General features: G+C 39.4%; 3 protein-coding genes across 3 annotated transcripts in view; all 3 read right to left on the reverse strand.

Moving 5' to 3' along the window:
- Positions 1 to 14,401, reverse strand: part of kmt2ba (lysine (K)-specific methyltransferase 2Ba) — a 31,360-nt gene extending 16,959 nt beyond the window's left edge. The window contains exons 1-9 of the mRNA XM_039820925.1: positions 13,992 to 14,401; positions 9,101 to 10,565; positions 8,504 to 8,670; positions 8,213 to 8,305; positions 7,457 to 7,613; positions 4,838 to 5,108; positions 4,584 to 4,645; positions 4,209 to 4,445; positions 2,923 to 3,026 (exon numbers count right to left, since the gene is read on the reverse strand). Of these exons, the coding sequence (XP_039676859.1) occupies positions 2,923 to 3,026; positions 4,209 to 4,445; positions 4,584 to 4,645; positions 4,838 to 5,108; positions 7,457 to 7,613; positions 8,213 to 8,305; positions 8,504 to 8,670; positions 9,101 to 10,565; positions 13,992 to 14,294 (2,859 nt within the window). The 5' untranslated portion in view covers positions 14,295 to 14,401. The remainder of the gene's footprint in view (positions 1 to 2,922; positions 3,027 to 4,208; positions 4,446 to 4,583; positions 4,646 to 4,837; positions 5,109 to 7,456; positions 7,614 to 8,212; positions 8,306 to 8,503; positions 8,671 to 9,100; positions 10,566 to 13,991) is intronic.
- A 1,646-nt stretch (positions 14,402 to 16,047) lies between these two features.
- LOC120571634 (oocyte zinc finger protein XlCOF6-like) lies at positions 16,048 to 18,794 on the reverse strand. Its single transcript, XM_039820692.1, has 5 exons — positions 18,741 to 18,794; positions 18,082 to 18,216; positions 17,823 to 17,938; positions 16,895 to 17,038; positions 16,048 to 16,806 (listed from the first exon to the last, which is right to left on the reverse strand). Exons 2-5 carry the CDS (start codon positions 18,179 to 18,181, stop codon positions 16,153 to 16,155), a joined length of 1,014 nt encoding a protein of 337 aa, XP_039676626.1. The 5' UTR covers positions 18,182 to 18,216; positions 18,741 to 18,794; the 3' UTR covers positions 16,048 to 16,152.
- Positions 18,795 to 19,363: 569 nt separating this feature from the next.
- ndufv1 (NADH:ubiquinone oxidoreductase core subunit V1) lies at positions 19,364 to 25,735 on the reverse strand. The gene is made up of 11 exons (XM_039820688.1): positions 25,640 to 25,735; positions 24,312 to 24,421; positions 24,142 to 24,224; positions 22,866 to 23,036; positions 22,012 to 22,195; positions 21,424 to 21,613; positions 20,967 to 21,179; positions 20,523 to 20,689; positions 20,353 to 20,434; positions 20,096 to 20,241; positions 19,364 to 19,619 (listed from the first exon to the last, which is right to left on the reverse strand). Exons 2-11 carry the CDS (start codon positions 24,414 to 24,416, stop codon positions 19,548 to 19,550), a joined length of 1,413 nt encoding a protein of 470 aa, XP_039676622.1. The 5' UTR covers positions 24,417 to 24,421; positions 25,640 to 25,735; the 3' UTR covers positions 19,364 to 19,547.
- Positions 25,736 to 25,858: the final 123 nt, after the last annotated feature.

Below are 25,858 nucleotides of genomic sequence, written 5' to 3' on the forward strand. Positions count from 1 at the left end.
TCGCAATGCGATTTAGGGCCGAATATAACCCGTACATTTATTTTTAATCACATGCCGCCATTTATTAATTTATTTTCACTTTACTCGGCTTCGCGTCGTGTCTAACAGGCTACTATTTTGACACTTTGTCATACTTCCTCGCAACACATCCTACTGCTGCAGTCTGCAGGCATGATGGAGAAAGACAGCAGCAACACAATTCTGAATGGCGCTTTTTATTTTCCAAAACTTCCGGACGGGTCAACAGGGTTGGGTACTGAAATCCGGTGCTTATATGGCACCGGTGCCTTAACGACCGGTCTCTACGGGACCTAATAGCAACGCGGATTTCGGTGCCTCATTCCGGTGCCACCGATATGCCTGCGCTGCTCTCTGATGTTCTGAAACAGACGTTACAGGCAACAGAAACATTGCTGCACGTGACAGTAACGTAACTCGACAGCAGCTAACGTTAGCATACCGCTAGCTAGTAGCTGGATTAAACACAGTTTGTCTGTATTTCACTGTAGAGGATTCCGACACCGGGATGTAACAATCTGCAGCTGCCACTGTCGTAAAAACACAGACTGTGCGTTCAACGAAACTGGTAACCTATAGCCTTGTGGTGCATTCAAAGTTATTGTTAAATGCCCTTTTCCCATCTGGTGGTTGTTCAACAGCTATTTACTAGTGAAATAAGTTACGGTTATAGTTATTACATTATTATTAAATCATTTAATTTTGACCATATGGCCTTAGCAATAAACAAGCCGTTCTTAAATGTCGCCAACTGTTCTTTAATACTCTTTTTTTTTTTTTTAACTTTCTTAAAAAGTATCGGTTCAGGCACCAGTACCGTTTTAAAAGTACCGCTTTAGCACCGGTATCGAAAAAAAAATAATAATAATAATAATACCCAACCCTAATATTGACTCTAGATTCAAATGTGTGACTAGATTCACACATTTTTCTTTTGTTTACAGTAAATAAACAAAAACAAATCTTAAAATCAAGTTCATAAAGTCACTTTCTTTGCATTCATTTTAATCCCAATCCAGATACACTAGTAAGAATATGTACTTAAAAACAAAATAATAGAATTTGAATCATGTGATAAAACATAGGATTAATCGCGATTAACTATATAAATTCAGCGATTACAAAAATGTATCGTTTGACAGCCCTAATTTATATACATTTACATCACCCTCTCATTGCACCTGGGAATGCAGATTTGAAGTTGATAGTTGAAGTAGCATTAGAGCAGTAAGATGCATAGTGTTTAGGGTTTGTCTATTTTCCCTCTGTAATACGCAGTGTGCTGCCGCTACACATGTAGTTTTGCAAAATTGCAAGAATACATATATAGTAGAGTCCTGAGATACTGCTAATAATACTACATTGTAATGAGCACTGCAGACAAATCTGTAGCTAACAAAAGCCCATAAATTGCGCAAAACCAGAAAAAGACACTTTGTCGCTTTGTTTACAATGTCACTTATATAGACCACATGTTGTTGATTCTGTGTACTTGCTTCCTCATTATGCTCGTCTTCAAAATATGCTGGCTTCTTTTGTTGCTGGTGTGTGAAGGAGGAAGAAGATGGCGTTATTGGCTTCTGGCGACACAAACCAATGAGTCAGTCACCAATAAGGAGCAGCAGGCAGTCGCCATGACCTCAGTTAATTTTAAGGGGTGTGTGTGTGTGTGTGTGTGTGTGTGTGTGTGTGTGTGTGTGTGTGTGTGTGTGTGTACACATGATAACCAGAGTTACCAATTCGCAAGCAAAAAACAAAGCTGGTAGATAACGTCAACAATTGGAAGCAACGTTCATACATTAATATAGGGGGATTTCTTATGAAGAATGTCAGAGGATTCAAGCAATGCAGATTTAAAAAGGTAAAAAAAATAAGCAAAAATCATATACAGTTCTTTCAAGACAGAGCCTTGACAGTGGACGGGCAAATTCACAAGTTTGCTAAAATAGATCGGCATCGGATTTGAAGAATTAAAATCAAATGCCGACGAGCAGAAGCAAAGAGTCAGACAGCCAAGGTTTATGCTTCATCTTAACCCAAGTTCTGACGCAGCATAACAGCCCTTTCAACATTGAAATTAGTGGTGTCAGTTTGAATGATCAACAATTATAAAATAAACTTGTCACCAGAAGCCGCATGCGCGCGCATATATATATATATATATATATATATATATATAGTCAGTTAGGTTTTTACGTTATTGTATTATTGTATTTCTCAAAGTGAAACATGATCACTGAAATAGTTTTGTGTTTATCATTATGAATTTTAAATGTTGCTACTTTCATTAGAAAATCTTTGTGATGGTTATTTTGAATATGTAGTGCTCATACATATAGAATGAGCTGCCATTTCTTTGTTGTAAGCCATGTGTGCATAAGGCAGTACTGTAGAAGTATGATTGATCCCAGAAGAAAATATTAAACCCCGTGGACTACATGTGTAAATTAATAATGGTTATTTAAACATGAGGTGAGTATTTTTTCAGTTACGATAGAGATTACGTTTTAAAACCTTGGTCTGGATAGAAAAATGGGCTACGTTTTATCATGAAGACATCTAAACTCATCTATAGTTTATAAAACAGGTAGGTTAAGCACATGCAAGATGGTTAATATGAAGGAGAAACTTTAAAGTCAGAAATAGAAGACTAGCGAGGCTGAATTTGAAAGATTAGATTCGTTCCAACACAGATGATTAAATGAAATTGAAACAAACAAGGTGAGATGCAGACCTGGGCAAAGAGTTATTTGGAAATATTTGTGTTTTTATCATCAACATTTTTAACACCACCTATCTGGAAATTTAATAGACTATTATTTTTTTTCCAAAAATACTATTTGGCCCAGGTTTGATCAGGTGGAAGACTGGAAGCGAGGAGGGAAATCTACTGGATGTTTTTACCTTGTAAGCTCTGGGTCTGCCCCCAGCTCCTTTGGAGAACGGCCGTCGAGGCTTCACCACCTCAGTTGGAGCGTCGTCTGGCAGTAATCCGCCATCTTGAAGATCTCCAAGAGAAGAAAAACAGATCTAAGACACAATTCTGGTTCTACTGGAGGGTTAGGGTTTCAAAAAGAATACTGCATTTTTTGGTTAAGAGCACTGCTTCCTCCAATTTCAGTAAACTCTAAACAAAGTTTGTTGTATTATTGAATGGTTAGTGGTCTCCTTCTTTTCAATGCTAATCTGATAACCAATGGACTTTAGTTTACTCATCAGGAGTATTATACAGTCTGTGAAAACAGTAATATAATGTCCTCTACACAACTGCATCGTTGTGCAGACGTAACTTCTCATATAGCATTGAGGATGATTTACTGTAGAGTTTAAGTGGGCTTCATCTGTTCAAACGTTTAAGTTGATCAAGTTTACATTATGTCAAATTTACTTTGTGATTAGGACCAGTAGAAACTGTAGACAAGAAAATGTTTGCATTGGAAAGGGCTTTGCTAGATGGAGGGAGAGCTAATTTGACTAGCCTTTCTTCAACTTGCTCCATGTCGTTTTCTCTATCAGCTCACACTACACAAAAAGGCCAGAGGATACAGTTAGTCAACACAATCCCCACGCTTACCATGTAACTCTCTATGTACTGCAGTGTGTGTAATGAAACACTTTGTTACACAATTATCAAAACTTATATTATAGTGCTATATCGCCAAAATCTTTCATTACATTATCTAGTGAACCCTGTTGGTGTTGTCAGGAAGCACAAGATGACATGCATCAAAGGTCTCATGCCTGAAATGAAAATATGCTGGAACCACAGCTGGAATCCAGAAAAATGGTGCTGCTCGGATAGCTCAGTTGGTAGAGCGGGCGCCCATATATAGAGGTTTACTCCTCAACGCAGCAGGCCCGGGTTCAACCCCGACCTGCAGCCCTTTGCTGCATGTCATTCCCCCCCTTTCTCCCCTTTCATGTCTTCAGCTGTCCTGTCAAATAAAGGCCTAAAAATGCCCCAAAAAAGAAAAGAAAATGGCACTGCTATTGACTGCATAACTGATCTTTACAACTGTTATATGTTCTACGTATGAAATATAAAAAAGTTATGATAATGTGTGATAGGCTCCCTGCAACAAAGCTCTAAAATTAACTTCAGAGATCTTCAAACCACGATCTGCAACAGCAATACAGAGACAAGTAAGAACACACAGAGGTTTGAGTCACAAAAACAAAGATTTAGTTACCTTGGTTGCTAGCAGCAGCAACAGTTGGCTTGACTGGCGATTTATTTGCCTTATGTTCTTCTTCTTCTTCCTCAGATTCAGACTTCAGCAGGCTGCTGTAGGAGCGCGGTGTGATATTACGCAGGGACTGTTTCCTGACTCCAGGCGCCATCGAGGACGATCCCTCGCCTGCGCCTTCAAAGCCCCAGTTTGCATCGTCACTGCTTGACACAGAGGCCGAAAACCGCCTCGCCTGGACTAAGAAAAAGGAGCCCCATGATTAATTTAGTAAACAAAATGAATATTTGGATATGTTGTTAGCAAATTAAGTTGAAAAAGAAACATTCACTTAGGGATAAAGATGAGAGCAGGAGCATCATCTAATTAGAGACATACGTTTCAACGGTCTGACGATGCGCTCAATCTTCGCTTTCTCGATCCGCTGACACTTCTTATATCTAGGGGCAGAAGAAACCTTAAAATGTACCTTTAAATGTGTAATGTTGTTGCCTTTAAAACATTTGCTAAAATTTCATCAAAAGGTCACCAGTGGTGTGAGAAATTCCCATGCAACACAGAAATCTTGTGCAGTAAAATTTGTCAATTCACCGTAAACTTGATAGTTTGAATTTGTGATTAGTTTAACTTACATGCAACACTGCCGCTTGGTGTTGGGCCCCCCGAACTTTGGCTTATCGAGGCAGTTGACACACTTTGCGCAGTCCTCCTCTATCAAACAGCCTCTGCAGCGTCCACAGCGCCGGGCACGGACTCCTCCAGGTATATATTGACTCAGAACCTTCCTCTTAATGAACTTGTGGCCCCTCCCCCTCCCCCTCCTCCTCCGCTGGATGTGTTCCTGAGAGACAACCCATTGAGCCCTGCCCTGATCAGAGATGTCATCGTCATCATCTGCCACATCTGCAAGCGAGAGACGGAGAGGATGGGTAAAAGAGCCACAATATACATTTCATAAAGTAATAAATACATGTGGGGGCGACATCTTTGGATGCCAAAAACGTACTATTCAGTCTGCAGGAGACATTACAGGTCTAACTGCTGTGATTGAAGGTGCTTGTATACTCATTTACTGGTCTTTTGTCTGGTTTCTACAGCTACAAGTTGCTACTGGCTGCCTGAAGTGTTGGAAATGAGAAAGAATCACTCTAGAATAAAGTAAGGTGACTGGACGAACACATCAGGAGTCTCTGACAAATCCATTGCTGGTGGAAATCCCCTACCTGGCCTTTTTAGGTTTGAAAACTACTAGAAATAGATTTGAAACTCAATTCATTTGACAACCTCTGGCATCTCCCAGTGGTAGTATTTGAAGGCCAGCCGGCACAAAGCAACTTCAGACAAAGAAATTACCGTCATAATTTTAAAAGAATAATGTAGCTGGAATAACATTGTGTGAGGTTCCGTGTTTCCCAACAGCACTAGATGTGTTCATTAGGAGACAAAATTCAGGGCAGTGAGTCTACTTGTCAAACGGCACTTCCTCACCTCATACTGAGTGATGCTCACTCGACCAGTGTTGGGTAAAGCTTTCCAACAGCGGTGGCTAATCTGTGTGTGACAAAAGATATTTTTGCTGGCAAATATCTTAGTTACAACTACATTGAGCTAACAAAGCAGTTTTTATTTTTGCGCTCAGCATGTTACGTTTGCCAAAAGCTATCAAAACTGTGCTCTTTTTAGGTTGTGTGTTTATAACTGCAGAAGCTTAACTATGCCAGTTTGAAAGAATATTTTAGCTGGTGAATGTTTTCATTATAGTATATTAGCAGAGCAGCTTTGCCAAACAAAACTGGCAGAATGCATTTAAGTTTGGACAATGCTAATGAAGCATCTTGGAGAAATTGGATTGAAAAACAGTTAACCTACCTTAGAGCATGGCTATATACAGTATCAAGTCGATCGATTTTTTACAATCAGTCTGTGAATGATGTGGTAACCCTGACTATTTCAGGGTCGTAATAACTCCAACTGCACCGTAGCAACAATTGACGCTGCACACCTTACAATATGCTGTGGGAACGTAAGCTTCTGAACTTGTCTATAAAGGGTTCAGCAATTTAAATTTAGAGTTGAAATCTTGAAATTTGTATTATTACATCAAATTCTTTTCAGTGATTTCACAGAAATATATAACAATACAGTGTTTTTCCTAGGTTTGTGGAAGATGTAGGTTCCTGTATTTGGCAGGGGGTTTAGGGGTCCTCCCTCAAGAAAATGTTACTTTTTTTTGCAATTTCACACATCATTTTGGACAGTTTTCTAATAACCATATCTGTGTCTAAAACATTGGAAAAGAGAAGATAATACATAAATAACACTCAAAAAGCCCAAAAAAGACAAAACTCGCTAAACTGGGGACCGACTACAATCATTAGATCTGAGGAAAGTCATTTAGTTTGTTTTGATGATTTTACATTCATTCGGCTTAGGTGGTGCCCAGAACGGCTTGGGTGCTGCACTTAAACTTTATAAATGGCGGAGAAACCCCTGCAATAATTTCTAATGATTTAATAAATCTAATTAATGCATCCTGGATGGATAGGTGTCATAAAATGGATGGATTGATAAACCAATAAAAAATTGTTAGTTCGTAAAGTTTTTGCAAAAACAAACACTTGCCTATTATGAGTTGATGAGCCTCCGAGCTATAGGTATGCTAGTGCTGACTGAAACTCCACACATAAGGGTTGTACAGTTTCCTGCATGCACAATCCCCTGTTGCAACAGTCCTCCTCTTAAGTGTTAAACAGTCCGCAGTTGGATACAAAACCATTTTATAACTAACATTACTGCCTACAGCAGGCAACAAAAACTAATTAAGACTTTTGTCAATAAAATGTAAGACTTTTTAATACTTACTTGGGCCTTTTTGTGAGGAAACTGAATTTAATGCTTTTTAAGACTTCAAAATCTGCTTTTACCCTGTACTACTGTGTTTAAGTCCTCCTCATTTGTATTCTGTGTCAGTTTCTGGATATTTTAACCACATCCTAAACGTGGAGAAAGAGTTTAATGAGTATATTTGCATATTTGTTAGCATCTCCAATTTATTTCCTTCATGTCATCATTAACGATGACTGCACGGACGTAAAATGTCAGTTCCTTGCTTATTAAACTTCAATTAAAATGATTGCACATACACTGTGCAATGCAAAAAGCAGTGAGGTGCTCATTGTCCTGGAAGTAAAGCCACAGAGAAGTTAACTTCTGCATTGTGCTTAAAAACAACACATGTAGATGCACTGTACCTTCTGCTGCGGGAGAAAAGGTGATGCCCTCTCTCTCATGAAGTGGCAGGGCGCTGAGTCTGGGGATATCATCTGGCACCATGGCACGGGGCTGCCCCAAAGCCACCGCTGCTGCCCGGCACACATGTTTGATCCTCGGACCACCCAGCGGCTGTTCCTGCACACAGACACACACACAGAATAAATACCGTGAAATGTAGAAATATTTGGTTGTAAATCTATTACACTAACATCACTTGTGACATAAATAACACCTAGTCACACATTACACTAACAGTAGGATACACTGCTCATTTTAAAGTGCAAAATTAAAAAACAAATCAATATATTGCACGCATAATTTGCCTTTACCACTGAGGTGCTGTTACTGTCTTGTTTCTTTCTTTATTGGTTCTTTTAAAAGGCGATTCACAAATAAAGCTGGGTTTTTTAATCCATTTCCTGATATGTGGTTTTCCACTATTTTATCTATAAAAGCATGCGTTTTTCCTTATGGCTCAACACTTACACAGCATGTTTAAAACTTTTTTTTGGTTTGTTCTCCTCATGACAGCCTGCACCAAAAACACATGGCAGCCTGATTTATAGAGGGGATTCTCCCCAGCACATAATAAACAGACAAAATAACAAAAAGATCAAGGTACAGTAAGATCCAAAACACATGTGACTACAACAAATGCAGTAGACTGATGCTGCTTTATTCAAAACCCAGACAAGACAACATAGCAATGCAGATGTTTAAGTTAAAAGTATTACCTGAGGACTGATATCTTTGAGCGATACACCAACTCTCCTCCTCCTTCTCCTCCTCCTTCCACTCACTGGCACTCGTGATTCTCTGGAGCCCAACTATCGGTCCAGACGAGGAAGAAAAACAAGTTGTATGTAAGAGATGCTATCACTATGTTACTAAACCTCCCTAAAATAGCCAAGTTACTTACAATGTGACTTGTAAAGTTCAGACTAAAATAAGACGAAAAGACAAAATGTTACATGTACAATTCTACTTTCATTTGATTTCTGGATGAAGTGATGTTTGATTCTTACCTGTGACAACTTGAGCTGCTTCTGCTGATCAATCTTGAAGAGCTGCACTTTGGCTTTCTTCAGCAGGTGAAGCATTTTTTTATTAGCTCCACTGAGACCAATTCGATGGCTGGGCCCACTGACTTCCAACGCCTCATGACAGTCCCCAGTCATGCCTCCTGCTTCATCTGTACAAAACAGCGTGAATAAAGCAACTCTGGTTACATGATGTACAAACAAACGCCTTGTAATTGTAGGACCAACTATTGAAAACATACCTATGAATTGAACAGTGACGCAATTATTTCAATTTGTTAAATTAGCTCTTTGCAATTTCCAAGACATTTCAAAATTGTTGCAGTCGTCCTCAAGTCTTTTTCTAATTTGACATGTCTAAAAAGGCTAAAACATCTTAAAGATTGCATTAAGAATTAAGAATTAACCAAAGGTTAAAGCCTCTGTAGACTATTTTTTCTCATTTTAACCTGAACTCAACATTAAAAACATCTCACTATTCCATGAGAGATCAGGCATTTGTGTAAAAAAAACAAAAAAAACCAGCAAAGATTAAGAAGCTAGATCTTCATGACTAATTACACAAGAAGAAACAATACTTACTATTGTTGCCTGTATCTCCTAACGGCAAATGTGAGGGCGCTTCCACATCAGCATTCACCACCACGGCTAGTTTCCTCACAACGCCAGGAGAGTCCATCTCTTCCATCATGAGCTTTGACCTACGCCTCTTCCTGACATGAGACGTCAAACCGTCGCCACAATGCGTATAATCCGTGTCGGCGGGGCCTTTCTTTTTCTCCGCCAGTTTCAAGGTCAGTTTCTTGAGGTTCTTGTAGATCTCTAGGTGGCTCGTGCCTGACCTGGGCTTTGATGAGAACTTTGTCACTGCAGATGGGCTGTTGGCCACAGATATACATTCACTGTCTGACTGCAGCAAGTTGCCATCATAGCTTGACTCGTGACATGATGGACTTGGTTTTTCGTCCTCTCTCTGTTGACTTTTCAGCCACGTTGACAAAGAACCCTTTGGAAAGGGAATCATTTCCTCGTCCAAGAACCTCTTTGGAGTTTTAATAACGCGGGAGGACCGTGCGCTCATTACAGGAGTGGAGGAGTTGTTTGAGCTCTGCTGGACTGGAAACAAGCTCGGCTTACCCTCACATGGAGTGATATTGTGACTTAGCAGCTGCTGCTCACTCATGTCCGGCATCGGTGTCGCCGGAATAGGCTCTGGGACATATGTGTAATAAACATGCCTAGTGCGAGTACGAAGCACTGTTGGGCGTTTCATTTCTGTAACGTTTTTTGGTGCCTTTCGCTTGTGCCCAAACAAAGACCTGCGTTGTCTTTTCTGTATTCTTTTATCGGAGGAATTTGTGGCTTTACAGTCGAGGGGCATCGCTGCCTCCTCTCCACTTTGGGCACCGGCCTCAGCTCCAGCCTCTGGAGAGGCACCCATACCCTTAGCCATTCTCCTCCTCTGCCGTTTGTGTAAGGATGTGACTGCTTGCGATGTGCGTCTGGTGTGCCCAATTCGAAATCCCTTCGTGCATCTCACAGATCTCTGTGGCTGGGATTGGTCTGTGTCCGAGTCCTCTGACACCTCGCCTCGTTCTTTCACCTTAGAAGCTTTCCCGGAGCCACCAGCTGAGGTAGTGGCTGTTTGATTTTGCTTCCTGTCTGATACTGCTGGTTTTCCTGCTTTCCTGATAAAGTCAGCTGATCTAGTACTGCTCTGTCTACCTGAGGCCTGTTCGCCTGCATGTTTGGCTTTTCCAGTGAGAGCTACCTGCTTGCCTTGTAGTTTAATTACCACCTTGGGTATTTCTTTGTCTTTTGATGGGCTCTCTTGGACACCCAGGTCTTCTTTAGGGATCCTTGGTACAATTTTCCCAATAACAGCCGGTTTCGGGGTCTTGGGTATAATTTTTCCAATGAGAGGCTTTGCTTTTTCTCCGAGAGACAGTTCTGAAGCTTGGGGAGGCTTTGCTTGGCTGAGTAATGACGACTGAGGAGATCTTTGTGGACGAACTGTTGTGGTCCCAAATCCAGTGAAAACTTCCTCCTGGAGAAAAACATAGAACGTATAACCTTTAACAGGCTAATACATTTGGACATGTTGAAATGAAGACAGGTATGCTGTACACCACCTGCTACAGACCAAAAACACACATAATCGCCATAATACAGCAGACAATTATGAAAGAAGGTAAAATAGAATTGACAATTTAACTGACAACAAAAAACAATTACAAACATAGAATTTCTTAAACATCCACAATTCCCACATATAGAGAGCTGATGAAACAATTACTACTTTGTCGGCCCAGTATTGTGACTCAAACAATGATAATATATGCGTTCAGCAGGTGCTCGGGTGTGTTTGTTTGTGTGTGTGTGCACCTTAGCACCTGTAGCCTCCACTGTTTTATTAGTCATTGACAGACATGTTTGATGACTAAAATAGCTCAGTATAAGCTAGAGGAGGATGTCCACCAGGAGAGTACAGTGGTCAAAGTTGATCTTTTGTTTGTGATTTTGTAATTGATTTTTTTTGTAATACTTTCATTTGATTTATTATTTGAAGGCTACTAGCCACTATTGTTGTGTTTATATAATGTTAAACTGTTTAAATAATGTATTATCTATTTGTAACTGCTCTTTTATTATGTGAAGTCCTGTTGCCACACACAAGATCACATTTTTAGGGGCATGCTGAGATTTCTTGGGGCATTTTTGCCCTTTACCCCACTTAATTTCCAACACAGCGTCGAAGGTTATCCACAGAAGATTACTGCAACAATTATTTTCATTACACAACAAAATCAAATGACTTTTCCAAAACTTTCAAGGATTTTACTAATTACATGACATAATTCCATTCCATTTGATCATCAGGTATCAGCCAGCCCTGTTGAAAATATTGTTCAGCATCAGCACTGCTCTCTACACTTTCACCAGAGTTGCATCAGTACAATGCTGAGGCACTGAATGAAGCAGATTTTGGTTTCAATCTGTGAATCAACTTTAAGAAATAACTCAGCAGATTTTCTGCCTGTGCACCATCTCTGCAGGTGTCTAATTGTTAATGTAATATATGAAAATATTTTCTCTGTAATAAATCAGGAAAGTGGCACTCAAGCTGTAGTTGAATACAAAACAGCATCTTAGCCTAATTCACCCCTAAAATAGTGATTTTAACATTAGTGAGTTCTGGAAATTACACATTCAAACACCATTGCTACAAATGTTTACATTGATCCTTTAGAACACAGTCAGCCTCCAGCATCCTCTCATTCATGCACCTGTATATGTCAGATGCAAAGATTGCACAACATAGCCCATTTCAACTTGACTTCCAATTACTTACATCCATTTTCATGCGCAAAAAAATGACTCCATATTTGTCAGCGATGAAACCCCCTACATATCGATTCTAAACCACTGCAGACCACATGAGTGTGTGGCACTATGTAACGTGTGGTACTCCAGATGAACAGCACCCACAAGCTTTAGCATGAACCATGTGACTCTGTTACAGTCCACTCTGAAGGGATTGCATCAGTGAAGTCCGACTGATGTCAGACACTAAATCCCCTGCTCAGGAGATTAAATAATGTGATTAGATCCAATTTATAATTTTATCATCATCCTTTCTGGATGGAGCTACAAGGAGACGACAACCTTAGAAGTTAATGATATCTAACACACTGGCTTTTATGAAGAAACACTGAAAATATGAAGACAGTGAAAGGTTGTCACAATACAAGAATTTTAAATCACGAAACAACACAAGTATAAATAAAAAATAAAAAACTATACTCAATACCACAGCCAAAGAGTAACAAAATCCTAGGCACACAAAATAGGATACATATTTTCTTAAATGTTTTCCCTACCTTGTAGGCCAACACATTCTTTATGTCATCATAATTGCATTTATTATTGATATATTTTTCTCTGGTTTTGGACTTGCCATGGCTAACTCTAGCCTGCTTTTTGAAAAACAGTAAACAGGTCGAGGACCAGTTGATTTTCTTCCCTGCTTTATCTGTGCAGCCGTGGGTGAAAATCAGTTTTTATTCGTTTTATTTTGGTACTTTCGATACTATCAAATGTTTAAGTAAGGGAGGCCGTATTGTTTTAAACACGTGGTATCAAAGTAAGCATTAAAGTATCGATACTTTTAACAACCTTAACACAGTGTGGTAGATTCAAGTACTCTCGTTTGTCGTATAATATTTATGTCTCATCATGAATGACTCCAGAGCAAAGTTGTACACAGAGCAGCTATAACCTTTGGTCTCGCATACCTCTCACAATTTATGTTGAAAAATAAATAATACTATGGGCCAAAACACAACACTGTTTTAAAAGTTTGCCTGCATTTCTAGGCTTTTGTCAATGTTGAATATACCACTGAAATTAAAATTAAATTGTTATGGCATATTCACCGTGGCTACATCACTCAAATACGGTGAAAATGTCATCCTCAGTTCCTAGGACCCTCTCATACATGTTAATCAGCAGGTGGATTAGTACTTTGCAATAAGTCATGATTTGTGTCAAATCCTATGCAAGCAACACGATTGTGCTTTTGTTGCAGCATGCAGACTATTAACAGAGAACCCAACTATTTCTTTAAAATATACTGACCTTCTAAATCTAATCTAAAAAGTTGGGATTGGTTGATTTCTGTTAGTTTTACCTTCACACCAATCTCAATAAAAGGGAGATGCATGATGGGAGTGATGAATGTAAACATACACTATGCAAAATTAGGTTTTAGAAAGGCACAGAGCAAGATTTATCAGTGTGTGTGGTCCAAATTTAGCTTTTTGATTATAAAGTCTAGGTAACGTTTCTGTATGCCTCCCCCGTTGCATCCCACGTTCAAAACACCGAGCGATCAGCTGACAGCTCCAACGTGGAGAATGTGATCCCCAAGTTAGCACCAGCGACAAGATTATTAGCCTGTGCATGTCAGCACAGTGTGGGAACTTCAACGCAACAAAACGTGTCAGGGGATGAATATCGTTAAACAAAGACATCTACTGGTTTCCACAACAAAACGCATTCACGATTGTTATCATACCGCCAAAGTTTCCGCCAATGTTCTTACATGCAAACAAACTCAGCTGGACGGACGCCGATCTCCGTGTGTCTATGTATGTTGCTAGCTATGTCTGTTGCAACTTCAAAATAAGCAATTAACTATTAATACCTGCAGAAGCAATAAGACCAAATATTCACCGATCAACCAAACTGAAGCATACCCTGCAGGCAGACGGCTAGCTACAACGCCTATTTAGGGTTAGTGTTTGCAAGCTAGCCAAGTTACCGCTAACTAGCTCTACGTTAGCTTAAATACTTTTTGTAAGTAACAAACAAATTCTGTTAAATGTCGTTCTTTTGAACAAAATGGCTTTTATGTGTCCCATTATGCGTATTGTTACCCATCTAGCTGACATGCTACGGTTAGCTTATTCACCTCTTCACTGTTGCTGGAGTCAAACCCCGCATCTCTCTGCCTCCTGTGCTTCTCCACCACACCGAGCAGGCGCAGCAGGTACGGGTCCTCACTCAACGCAAGGCCGATGTTTACGGGCCTCGGCCCTTCGGCAGCTAGATCCCCGACGTCCGAGCCTAACCTTCCGCGTTTGTTACGTTTCTCCGACCGCAGCTTGCTGCGTCTCGTGCACGGCCGACCCGGGAAGCGAGCCCGGGCCGGCGTTTGGGTGCTCAAGCCCGCGACAGTAGCGGGAGATGATAATCCGCCTCCCGATGCCGCCATTATTTACTACAACAACACGGAAAGCGAGCTGGCAGAGGCTGACAGCGGCGATGCGAGAGGCAAGATGGATTGCGCCGAGGCAAAGGCGCGAGATAGAAAGGAACCACAGGTGCATCATGGGAAAACGAACTTCTCCAGCCCAGGACGACCGAGGACGACCCCTATTCGAAACACTGGGTGGCGTCGCTTATGTAGAACCTTTTTCTTTAGGTATCAGGTGTAAATGTTTTGATAATTATTGTGTATGTTGTTAAATTATGATTGTACAACTATTCAGATCATATATTTAAGTAAAGGTGGAAAAAAACGTAATGTACAAGTCCTGCATGCAAAAGCAAATGGCCAAATTTAATGAAGTACTATGCAAAATGTCCCCTGTGTGTGTCTGATTTATGTACTGGGTATTTACATCTATAACAATGCAGCATATTTTATGAACGTTTATTTTTTGTATGTAAATCTTAAACTCCAAAGTAACTAGTAACTAGAATAAATGTAGTGGAGTAAATTGTACGATATTTTCCTCAGAAGTGTAATGAAGTGAAAATATAAAGCAGCATAAAATGGAAATGCTCAAATAAAGCAGAACATCAAGTACCTCATTGTACTTAATTATAAGTACAGTACATAAGTTGAGTAAATCTACTTTGTTACTTACACTACTTGATACTACAGTACAGTAAGTTGAGTAAATCTACTGTTACTTTACACTACTTGATAGTAGGCGAAAATCAGTCATTGTTTTGTCAATAATTAAAGTAGCAACATCATGACAATTTTGGGGAGAACAAAGCAAAAACAATTGTAGCTTTTAGACGTTTTGTAGCATACATTATAGAAGCAAAAATCCACATCAATCTTTGGTTACATTTTTTTGTGATATTTGTTATAAGCAAGAATTCGCAGGTTAGCTTACACAATATTCCAATGTCAGTTGTGTACAAAGCCATTTTAATTTAGTTACATTTGTTTATTACACAAAAATTACAGTATTTTTATTCTTAAGGACAAAAACAATCGTCCATAAAATGATTACATAAAAGATGAAGGAAGAAGTGAAAGGCACCTGGCACTACTGTTTGTTTGTTCCCCGTTATAATAGATTTTAAAAAGTGTCAGAAACAGGCCTAAAAAAACATTCATCTATACCATGTAGTTTACATTGTAAACTGCCTTAAAACTCCACTCACCATTGGCTGTACAGGTAAAAGGTAAAGAGACTGCACACTTTAAATTTTGCCTCTCATTAACCCATTCACATTCACACACAAAGTGACAGCCAGACACCACAGTAACAAACATATTTTTAATGCAACAATTATTTACTTTTGGAGAGAAAAACAAGACCTGCAGATGACATTATTGAAGTCCCTTAGTACAGAGTCCTATAAACTGGCCCATTTATCAGATTATGGATTTCAAGATGTTTAGGACTTACATTCTCCATGTAATTCTCACCCTTATGTGTAGATCCTGAAAATAGTACAGTTAAATACAAAACATTCCAACACTTGAGGGATAATTAGCTAGTTAGTCTACAGCAGGGGTCACCAACACGGTGCCCACGGGCACCAGGTAGCCCCCAAGGACCAGATGAGTAGCCCTCAGGTCTGTTCTAAAAATGAAAATTGAATATTGATATTATCTGTTTCCCACCTTGTTAAATCATTGTTGATAATTATTGTGAGAAATTCAGTGTCTTCACATAGATGAGTATCATTAATCATTAATAACTAAAGGCAAACTGAGCACATTTGTTATTTCAGAAGAGTTTATCAAACTGGTAGCCCTTCGTATGACTCAATACCCATGAAGTAGCTCTCAGTTTCAAAAAGGTTGGTGACCCCTGGTCTACAGGCTAAATTTTTTCTGCTGCCTCCTCTCCTTCAGTGTGGGTGTTCTGGTGGATCTTTAGGGTGCTCTCTTGTGCAAAGTTTTTTCCACAGGTCGGGCAGGTGTATTCAGAGTAGTGATCCCTGGCAATGTGTGCTTTGAGCTGCTCAGGCCGAGCATAGCTCTCATCACACTCTGTGCATGTGTGAGCATAGCGAGGGGGAGACCCATGTGCGTCCCTTTTGTGTGCCCGCAGGGCTGCAACAGAAGGGAATATAAGGTCACAATTTGCTTCGGGACAAGGAATCTTGAGCTCCGGCTGAAGCCCATTGGAGTGGCATCCCTCTGCTCCCTCTTCTTGTTTGATCTTCTTGCTCTCAACCATTCCTCCTTGAGTTGCGTATTTGGGTTTACGACCACGTTTTTTGCCTTGTGGCTTAACGTCACAGTTTATATTATTGGCAAATCTCTCCTGGTGCTGCATGAGCTCTTCTTCTGTCGGGAAACCACGACTGCATTTGCAGCATTGGTAGGTGTTGATGTCATCAGACACTATGGAGTAATGAGGGTGCACAGCGATGCGATGCATGCGAAGGCGCGAAGGACTGGGGAACAAGGCGCCACAGTCCCTGCAGGGACACCGTCGTTCTATGCATTCATGTCGCCTGTGTTTGTTCAGCTGCAAGACATTTAACAATCATCATACACAACAATTATTGTATGAGTTTCCAAGCACAACATAACAGGCTAACCTGCTGTGCCCTCACCTCAGTGAAGGTAAAGAAGTTTTTCTGGCAGTAAGGACAAAGGAAGGGCTTCTCCTCTCTGCTGTGGGTGGCCTGGTGCTGGCTGAGCTCATCTGAGGAGGAGAAGCTCTTGTCACACTTATAGCAAGTGAAGACTGTATCAGTCTGCAAAATGATAAGCAGAAAATTGGTTAAAAATATGAAATCCTAACTCAAGGCATTAGTCACTGATGAAAGAATGAAGGTGTTCATATAGTCAATGGAAGAACATCTTGTTTTCTGAAATATTTTCAAACCAAATTACATCTTCATTTTCATCCAAAATTGATACCTCAATTTGAGCCTGATTGATACTTCAGTCCAGCCAATATTGGCTTATCACAGCTATATCAGTATTAGCAATACAGAGGAAACGTTTCCCAAGAGAGTGCTTACAAATTTCCCCAGTAAAATGTCCTATACAGTGCATATCTTGTTCACAATTCTTTCATGGCCAAACTGAAGGGATACTTCCAAATGTTTGTTGATGAAATATTGGCCAAAATGTTATCTTATTCTACCACAAAAATCCAGGTTGGCTCTCATCCATGACAAATAATCACTCAAGCAAGCTTAACAATGTGTTGATTAAATGATTAGTCAAGCAACAATCAATCATTTGCTTTTTGTTTTCTATGATCCTACTAAATATATTTGGATTTGTTACTGTTGGTCAGACAAAACAAGCTATTGAATACATTCATCTTCTTTATGGGAAATTGTAATGAGCATTTTTTTCTATTTTCTCATTTTTTTATAGACAAAGCGAAAATTGACAAAATTTGCAGCTTAATCGATGATGTAAATAATCTTCAATTGGAGCAATACAAATCAAATTCATTCTTATTATACATTGCTGAGTTTGTATTACTACTTGAATCCATTTTGAATTTCAGTCTGCTTTCCCTACCTGCTGCAGATGCTGTTTGTACTGGTCCCGATGACTCTTCCTCATGTGTCTCTCCTTGGCTTTGGAGTTACAGAAGGTGATGAAGCACTGAAAACACTGCAGGCTCTCATGCTGATCTGCATCACAATGAGATGACAATATGCTTCATGATTAGTTACAACGTTATAGCCGGAATATATTAAATAATAATATACTATGATTGTTGACAAATGAGACTAGAATTAAGATACAGCATCTCGTATGAACTGTGTTAGCTTACAGGACTGCAAAGGAGCGACGGGGGGCTCTGACTTGATCTCCGCTGAAGTGGATCTCCTCTCACTCCCAACAATGACTTGCTCTATCTTCAACATTTCCATGCTGATGTTTTCAGACACCACTCGGCCACATGGAGCTGTAACATAGAAAAGCACTGTTGTTGTAGACGAACTGAACATTGATCATACATGTAATGTCAGCGGGCAAAGCTAAACAGACTACAGGATATGACAGACTGCAGTGGCAGACGTAGCGTTTAAATAACTATTCCCACAGATTAGAGATTGGAATAATTGAAAACCATGTAACATTTCTAAAATAAATAAACGCCTAACGAGAGGCTGATTCAGGGATTTACTTAGGACACACTTATTATATAAAATAAAGACAAAACAAAACAGCTAACGTTAACGTTAGGCCAGAGCTAGTTAACAGGAGAACGGAGGCAACGGAGACTGGTCATCATCAAGCAAAGCTGCTTGATGACTGAAAGCAAGCAGATTGTGCTCGTATGTTCTAACAATATTTTAAATCGTGTTGCCGTGTGCTTACGTTCGTGTTGTATCTATGCACTTTGAACAACATGCACATATATGCAAAACTATGAATAATTTTGATTTAAGTCTTTGTAAACAATTGAAAAAGGCATCCATTTCTTACCGTAAGAAACATCCACCGATATGAAGCCGCAGTGAATATTCTGCCTAGTGCCCACATCACGTGGAAAGGGCTGACGATCACTGAGATATCGCGATATTATAGTATTGTAGTTTTATCCCTAGACAGTGAAATTAAGGTTTTGTCTTAACGGCATTGTTAGTGGGCTGTGTCCTGTGTGTGAAACCATGCTTTATATCATTTATATATATATATATATATATATATATATATAAATAAAACCAAAAGTGTTAAGACATGAAATGTGTCAGCAATATACAATAGCATGGTTATATTTATTTGTTTATCAATGTATTGCATTTATTTTTTACCATATTGAGTGTTTACACCTGGCTGTGTTAAACTTTCTGCTAAAAAAGGTTTACTGTGTGCGGTTAAGTCCTAAACACTGAAAACAATCAAAAAAGGGAGGGAGAGAAGAAAAAACATTTGCATAATACCTGCAGTGTTTCAGTTTTTGGTGGAAATTATTAAAAATGACTATTCAACTGAGACTACTCGTTTGGAAAATATGAACAAAATTATTATGGTTAGTTGTTCCTTTCCACAAGTTAGCACAAATAAAACACACAAAATTAAGATTAAAAACTACAAAAACAGAAGTCTAGTTTAAGGTTCATAGAATTTTATTGGTAATTTAATCAGACAAGGCAGACACATCAATGCAACACTTGATGATGAGGTGATAAGACGGCTCTTTATCGCTTTAAATAATTTGTCAATTATACAAGCACTGGGTTCAGGGCAAATGAGGCAGAAGAACAAGTTCAAGGAGTTGAGAGAAGCCATCTAAGCCCTGGCCTGCTGCTGGTGTTCAGCAATTCGGCTTTCCATCACAGGCCTGAAGTGCCTGATCAATCCCTGAAAACACAGAGAAGACAAAAACAGAGGGAAACAGTACATTAATAACACAGAATAATAACAGCGGCTGTACTACAAACACAATGTCAGTGTATATTTATTACAACATCAAAAAACAGTGCTAAGTGTTAATTCCTGTGGTAAAGGTTTAATGTTCAGAATGAAATACACATGGCAGAAAAGACCTCGAGTATTATTTTGAGGTTATGGTTTCATGATGAAAGTTTACTTTTCTATCTACACTTAACTATTTCTAATGCAATCCAATACAACATCCCGGAAATAAATCTATAAAATAAATAAATTGATTGCTTTCTATAGAAATCTTGTCCACCCTCAATGGGGATGCACAAAATAATGTAAAAAAAAAAAAAAATGTCTGCAAAATGTCAATTCATTCATTTCCCAGAGTCCCCCATTCATTTTTCCAATGATCCTGTTAGTACAAAATGCATGATGACAGTACATGCGTTTACCTGCACTGGCCATGCCGCACCATCTCCCAGGGCACAGATAGTGTGTCCCTCAATCTGCTTACTGAGCTCCCAAATCATGTCGATCTCTGATGGCCGTGCATCACCTTTCACAAAACGCCACATCATGTTATTCATCCAGTCCACTCCTACAGAAACAGATTGAAAGAAAAAGTTGGTTAGAGGTATTACAAGACACTGAAAAACCCAATGTGGGTCGACACTTTCAGTGCCTAAAATGACACTGCAGTGGCACTTACCTTCTCTGCAGGGTGTGCACTGGCCGCAACTCTCATGCTTGTAGAACTCAATCAGACGTGCGATGGCTCTGATAATGTCAGTCTGCAAAAAACATGCATCCACCAATGTTACAGATGTTTCTTGATTTCTTTATGCGCAATGAATTATGCAGCAGAGGTAATGGACTTACAGATTTGTCCATGACTATAAGTGCAGCTGTCCCCAGGCCAGTCTGAGCCTGGATGAGGCCGTCAAAGTCCATCAGCACCTCTTCACAGACATTTTTGGGAATAAGGGGTGTTGAGGAGCCACCGGGGATTACAGCCAGCAGGTTATCCCAACCACCACGCACTCCACCTACCAAACGGATGTTTGTTATAATTAAGTTTAAAAATAAGTGCATTTAGGGTGTGCTTATGTTAAGTCATCTTAATCTTTTCAGCCCATGACCCCCTGGGTGCAGATAAACAAATGATGCATTTAGGTTTTCCCTTTGCACCAGTTTCATTTAATTATTTATTTGGAATAAGGAATTTTCTTCCACTTATGAGATATTTTTTGACAAAATTCCCTAACTCACGTCAAATAGGCTCATTGGTTACATTGTGTGACACATTCTCAGCTTCATATGTACCTGCGTGCCTCTCAATGAGGTCTTTCAGAGGGATAGACATCTCCTCCTCTACCGTGCAGGGGTTGTTAACATGGCCGGAGATGTTGAAGAGCTTTGTGCCAGAGTTTCTCTCTCTGCCAAAGCCCAGAAACCACGGGCCGCCACGACGACAGATGGTGGGCGCCACGGCTACAGTCTCCACATTGGCAACAGTTGTTGGGCAACCAAACACACCTTTAAGAGAGCAGTATAAGTGAGGTAGATATTACAGTACAGCTTTTATTTGGCAAGAACAAGAGTCCCACAGTAGTTCTGGGTGTTCAGATCCAAATAACTAGTAGGTTGAAGAAAATGTGGCCATTGTAAGAATGCACTGGGGGGGTACAAGCTAAAGACTAATAAGATCAATATTTTATTTATTGTGGCAATAAAACCTTTCTGATTCTGATTTTATTCCCATCTGTGCACTGGAACTCACCCACATCAGCAGGAAATGGGGGCTTCAGGCGTGGCTTCCCCTGCTTTCCCTCCAGGGACTCGATAAGAGCGGTCTCCTCTCCACAGATGTATGCTCCAGCACCACGCATCACAAACACATCAAAGTCATAACCGCTGCCACAGCAGTCCTTTCCAATGAGCCCAGCAGCATAGGCCTCATTGATAGCCACCTAAGAGAAGATATTGAAAACATAATGCTTTAACAGGATAGATTATTACATAGTGTTGCACAACCATAACTTGAGTACATAACTCTACTATTACAGCCACACTGCACAAATGTCAAAACTAACCCAATTAAGACAACACAGGAATAAACAACAATGTTAACAGCAAATTATCACAAAAAAAAGAAAGAATTCCCTCTACAGATATCCTTTCAGTAAACACTCAGTCCATAAGTTTGTATTTCTGATTTTACGGAACACATTTAGTAATTTTATAGCGAATTGTGTGACTGTTACTGGCATGTTATTTTTTTTAAGACACTTATAAACCATAAATTGATGTTCCTGAGAAATCATAATTTCAAAGTTTATATCTCAGGTTTCATTCAGTCTATTGTCACCTGTAGGTTGGAAGACTCATTGTAGAACTCTCCTCTGATATAAATATATGCAGCACGCGCCCCCATGGCTCTCCCAGCCACCAGGCAGCCCTCCACCAGTTTGTGTGGGTCATTTCGCATAATCTCCCTGTCCTTACAGGTGCCCGGTTCTCCTTCATCTGCGTTCACCACCAGATACTTTGGCCTGAAGGAATAAATTAGAACTTGGTTATATAGGGTAGAGCAAACTAATCCAGACAAAACCAGCTAGAGTCAACTAAGATGTCAAAGCTGCACTAGTCAATTTTTTCAGCTTTCATGCACCTAATGGCCGACAAGAAATGATGATTGCAAGAGACCATGTGAATTAATGTAATTGAAAATTACAAGAAACTGCATACTCAGAGCTTTAACGGCATCTCCCAAACGGCTGGTGGGGATGGATTTGATAAAAAAATAAATTTGCTGTTGTTTAGAAAAGATGATGCCAATATTAGGTTAATGGATGTATAAAGATGTTAAAAGAATGCTAATCATCTTAAACTTTGCCAATTGCAAGATTCGGTTACTTTTTTGAGTAATCAATATATAGACTGTGAATATAAATGTCAGTTACACCCATAAATACTTTTAAGTTTGGATCTATCACTTCCAGTGTGTTCAGAAGATTTCCCAAATAACCAATCAAAGCACCTAATGTTATTATTTTGAGAAACCAGTGCAAATATGTTGGAGCGAATAAAAAAAAATAAAAAAACCTCACTGTTGGTTTAATCTGTATAAGACATTTGTGGCATTTCATAAGAATCTGGTAAAATGACATGAGAATATAAGAAAAAAAGAGCAGATGTGTGTGCATCTGTCTCATCACAGACCTGCCATCGCTGGGCTTGTTCATGAAGCTCCACTTCATGCCTGTAGGGAAACCAGCTCCACCTCGCCCACGCAGGCCAGAAACCTTGATCTCATTGAGGATCCAGTCGACTCCCTTCAAAAGGATCTCCTTAGTTTTGTACCAGTCGCCACGCTTCATCGCCCCCTTCAGCCTGAAGCACAAGATAATATGAGTAGGTGAGGATTGTGTCCTTTTTTTTTTATCTCTAGACATTACTGATAAAGTTTTATTGCAACAAAGCTTCTTGTCAGGTCAAGAACATGCATAATTGGAATTCTTTCTTTACTTTTAAGCACATTAATTTGTATTGTGTAAGACGATAAATCAATTTAATATGGATATTATGTTTAAAGTTGTTATCTGTAATATTGAGTTATGTTGTTTCTACCGGCAATGTTGGCGCTAAATGTAATTGAAGGCACGCCTCTGGAACCTCATCTCCAAGAGTTCCTTTCAAAAACGAACAGTGTCGACTAATGCCTTCACATGCTTCACACTGGTAACAGGTGAAGAGAGAAGGGGAACAATGGCTTCTGATTCAGTAACTATGAAACTTATAAAGCTATTTACTAACTATTATTTATTTGCACTTCTTCAGTTCGTTTAGTTTTTTGTTTCTTTTTTTTGGAATCGAAGTTGAACGTTCTTCTTTTTCTGTCTGTTGATCCGCCATTGTGAGTCAGCAGTAATAAAATGTAGGCACCCGGTCTTCCAGCTAACATCACAGACAACTATGAGGGCAGAACAGCATCACCAATCTGTTTTAACCAAATATTCTTTGTCCAGCTCAGCTACGAACACCGGATCTGCAGCACGTTACCACGTCGATCACTAATGAGCCTGTAAGTCTTCGGGTAGGCTACCGACGTGATCTTCACTTGTTCAACTGACTTTACCAGATAGCCCGCGACTGTCCTGCTTTTATAATAGACATGTGAACTCACCACAGACAGTTGCCGTTTGCATGGACTCACGGCAGTGCGCTGCTGAGAGTGAATAGAGGAAACACTGGAATGGATATTTCGCGTTATTTTAAACGAACGAGAAACACTGATGTATAAAACTGCCAATTGGATTAATTTACAAGTTTATCGAAAGGATTGTTCCGGCCCACTTTAACGCCTGTCAATCACCATTGTTTTAACTCACTTTTTGATAGATACGAATTTAACAGACTAGATTAACTAGATGAAAATCTTACAGATTACAATTTTAAGACTTTGCAGAGCACATGGGAATAACATCAGGGCTGTTACCTCCAGTCGTGGCGGCCATAAAGGTTTGTGAAAATTCTGTCCTCGTCTGCAAGAGGTCCAAATGTGGTTTTCTTAGGAGCACTCTGGGAATATGAGACAAACACATAATCAGTGTTAACATTTTAACACTATTGTTACCATTTTAATTTTTCCAAAATACAGGCCTGTACCTGTGTTGTGCTGTTGAATCGGGTGATAGCAGTCACTGCACCCTGAGTGACAGCAGCTGGAGCACGGGCCACCCCACACACCACTGCTCGAGACAGGGACAGCATCCTTCCTGCACCAAGGAGAGACCATAACATGAAGTCAAACGGATAGTTTAGGTTACTTCAGTTTAACAAGAAATGTAGGACATAATCTAGGTTTTACTAGAAATACTGAAAATTGCCATCAGATCCTGTTGTCTAGCTAATTCTTAGTTGTTAGCTGTTAGTAGTTTAAAGTTCCTAATTTAAGTCAACATTTTGCTTTAAGAATAGAATTTTATTAAGGCAAAGTTCTGCTGCTTGTGCATAGAAAACATTTAACATCAGAGAAGTTTGGCTCCTTTAATTACATGAAAAAAGGGTTTAGTACAAAAAACATTGATATTTCTCAAATAAGGTATGGATAATCCTCAGGGATGGTATCAACACTATTATAGAAAACAAAACTGAAGAGTGCTATCTGAAAATAGTCCAGTGGACTCATCAACCAGAGCACCAACAAATCAGTTTAATAAGTTATATTCCATAACTAGACAGATTACTGTTACATATATTATAATGGCCCTATCAACTAACAACAATACATGTTATTTTTATTATAGGAGTCATGCTGTAATTTGCTGTAATAACAACCTTTTGTCATAACTGTCTAACATATTTTTCAAACCATTAGGAATCAAAACAAGAGCAGTTGAGTGAAAGCAGACACTATTTCAGTACCAGTGCCATTTCATTTCAACACTATAAAAGTAACTAACACTAGATAAACTTTTATTGTTTTGGTGGCGACACATAGGTATTTGAAAAAATATTGTTTGGCACTGGAATAGATTTGACAGAGATCTTGTGTAACATGTTATGTTGTGTTGTTATGTCACAGATACAGAAAGTTACTTTAGCTAACAAAGGTGAAGGCGAGTGCCAGCAATGTTATCAATCCTGACAATCTCTGCTGTACTATTTCAGATCAACATAGTTGTAAAGAAATGTAATAATTATGGATAAATCTAAACGTTTTCCTCGCTTAAAAGTGATGTAAATAGCACGCACTGACCCTCATGATCATATATCTAGCTAGTGCTAGCCTGGCGCTAAGCTAAATTAGCTAGCTGTTAACCTTGTAATGTCAAAGTAAAAGCAGCGGATTCACGACGCAGCATACAAATATCACATTGACAATTTATGAATGGAATCGTTCACACCAACTGTAATACCATCTGCATTAAAAGCATTCACATGATGAATGGTTTTGATGTAGCTAGCTAAGTTACCAAACCATCAGTCCTTACCTTCTCTACGTCCCGAGTTTACGAAACACCGACGGAAGTAGATGGGCACACGGCCGGAAGCTGTGTGTGTGTGTGTGTGTGTGTGTGTGTGTGTGTGTGTGTGTGTGTGTGTGTGTGTGTGTGTGTTGTACTTTTTACTCCATTTGAGAGCTATACTTTCTTATTTGCAGAAATAAGATAAGACTTAGTATATAATCAGCTGAAAATGTAACTATATAT

The sequence above is a fragment of the Perca fluviatilis genome, chromosome 13 (genome assembly GCF_010015445.1).
Source record: "Perca fluviatilis chromosome 13, GENO_Pfluv_1.0, whole genome shotgun sequence".
Taxonomy (NCBI): domain Eukaryota; kingdom Metazoa; phylum Chordata; class Actinopteri; order Perciformes; family Percidae; genus Perca; species Perca fluviatilis.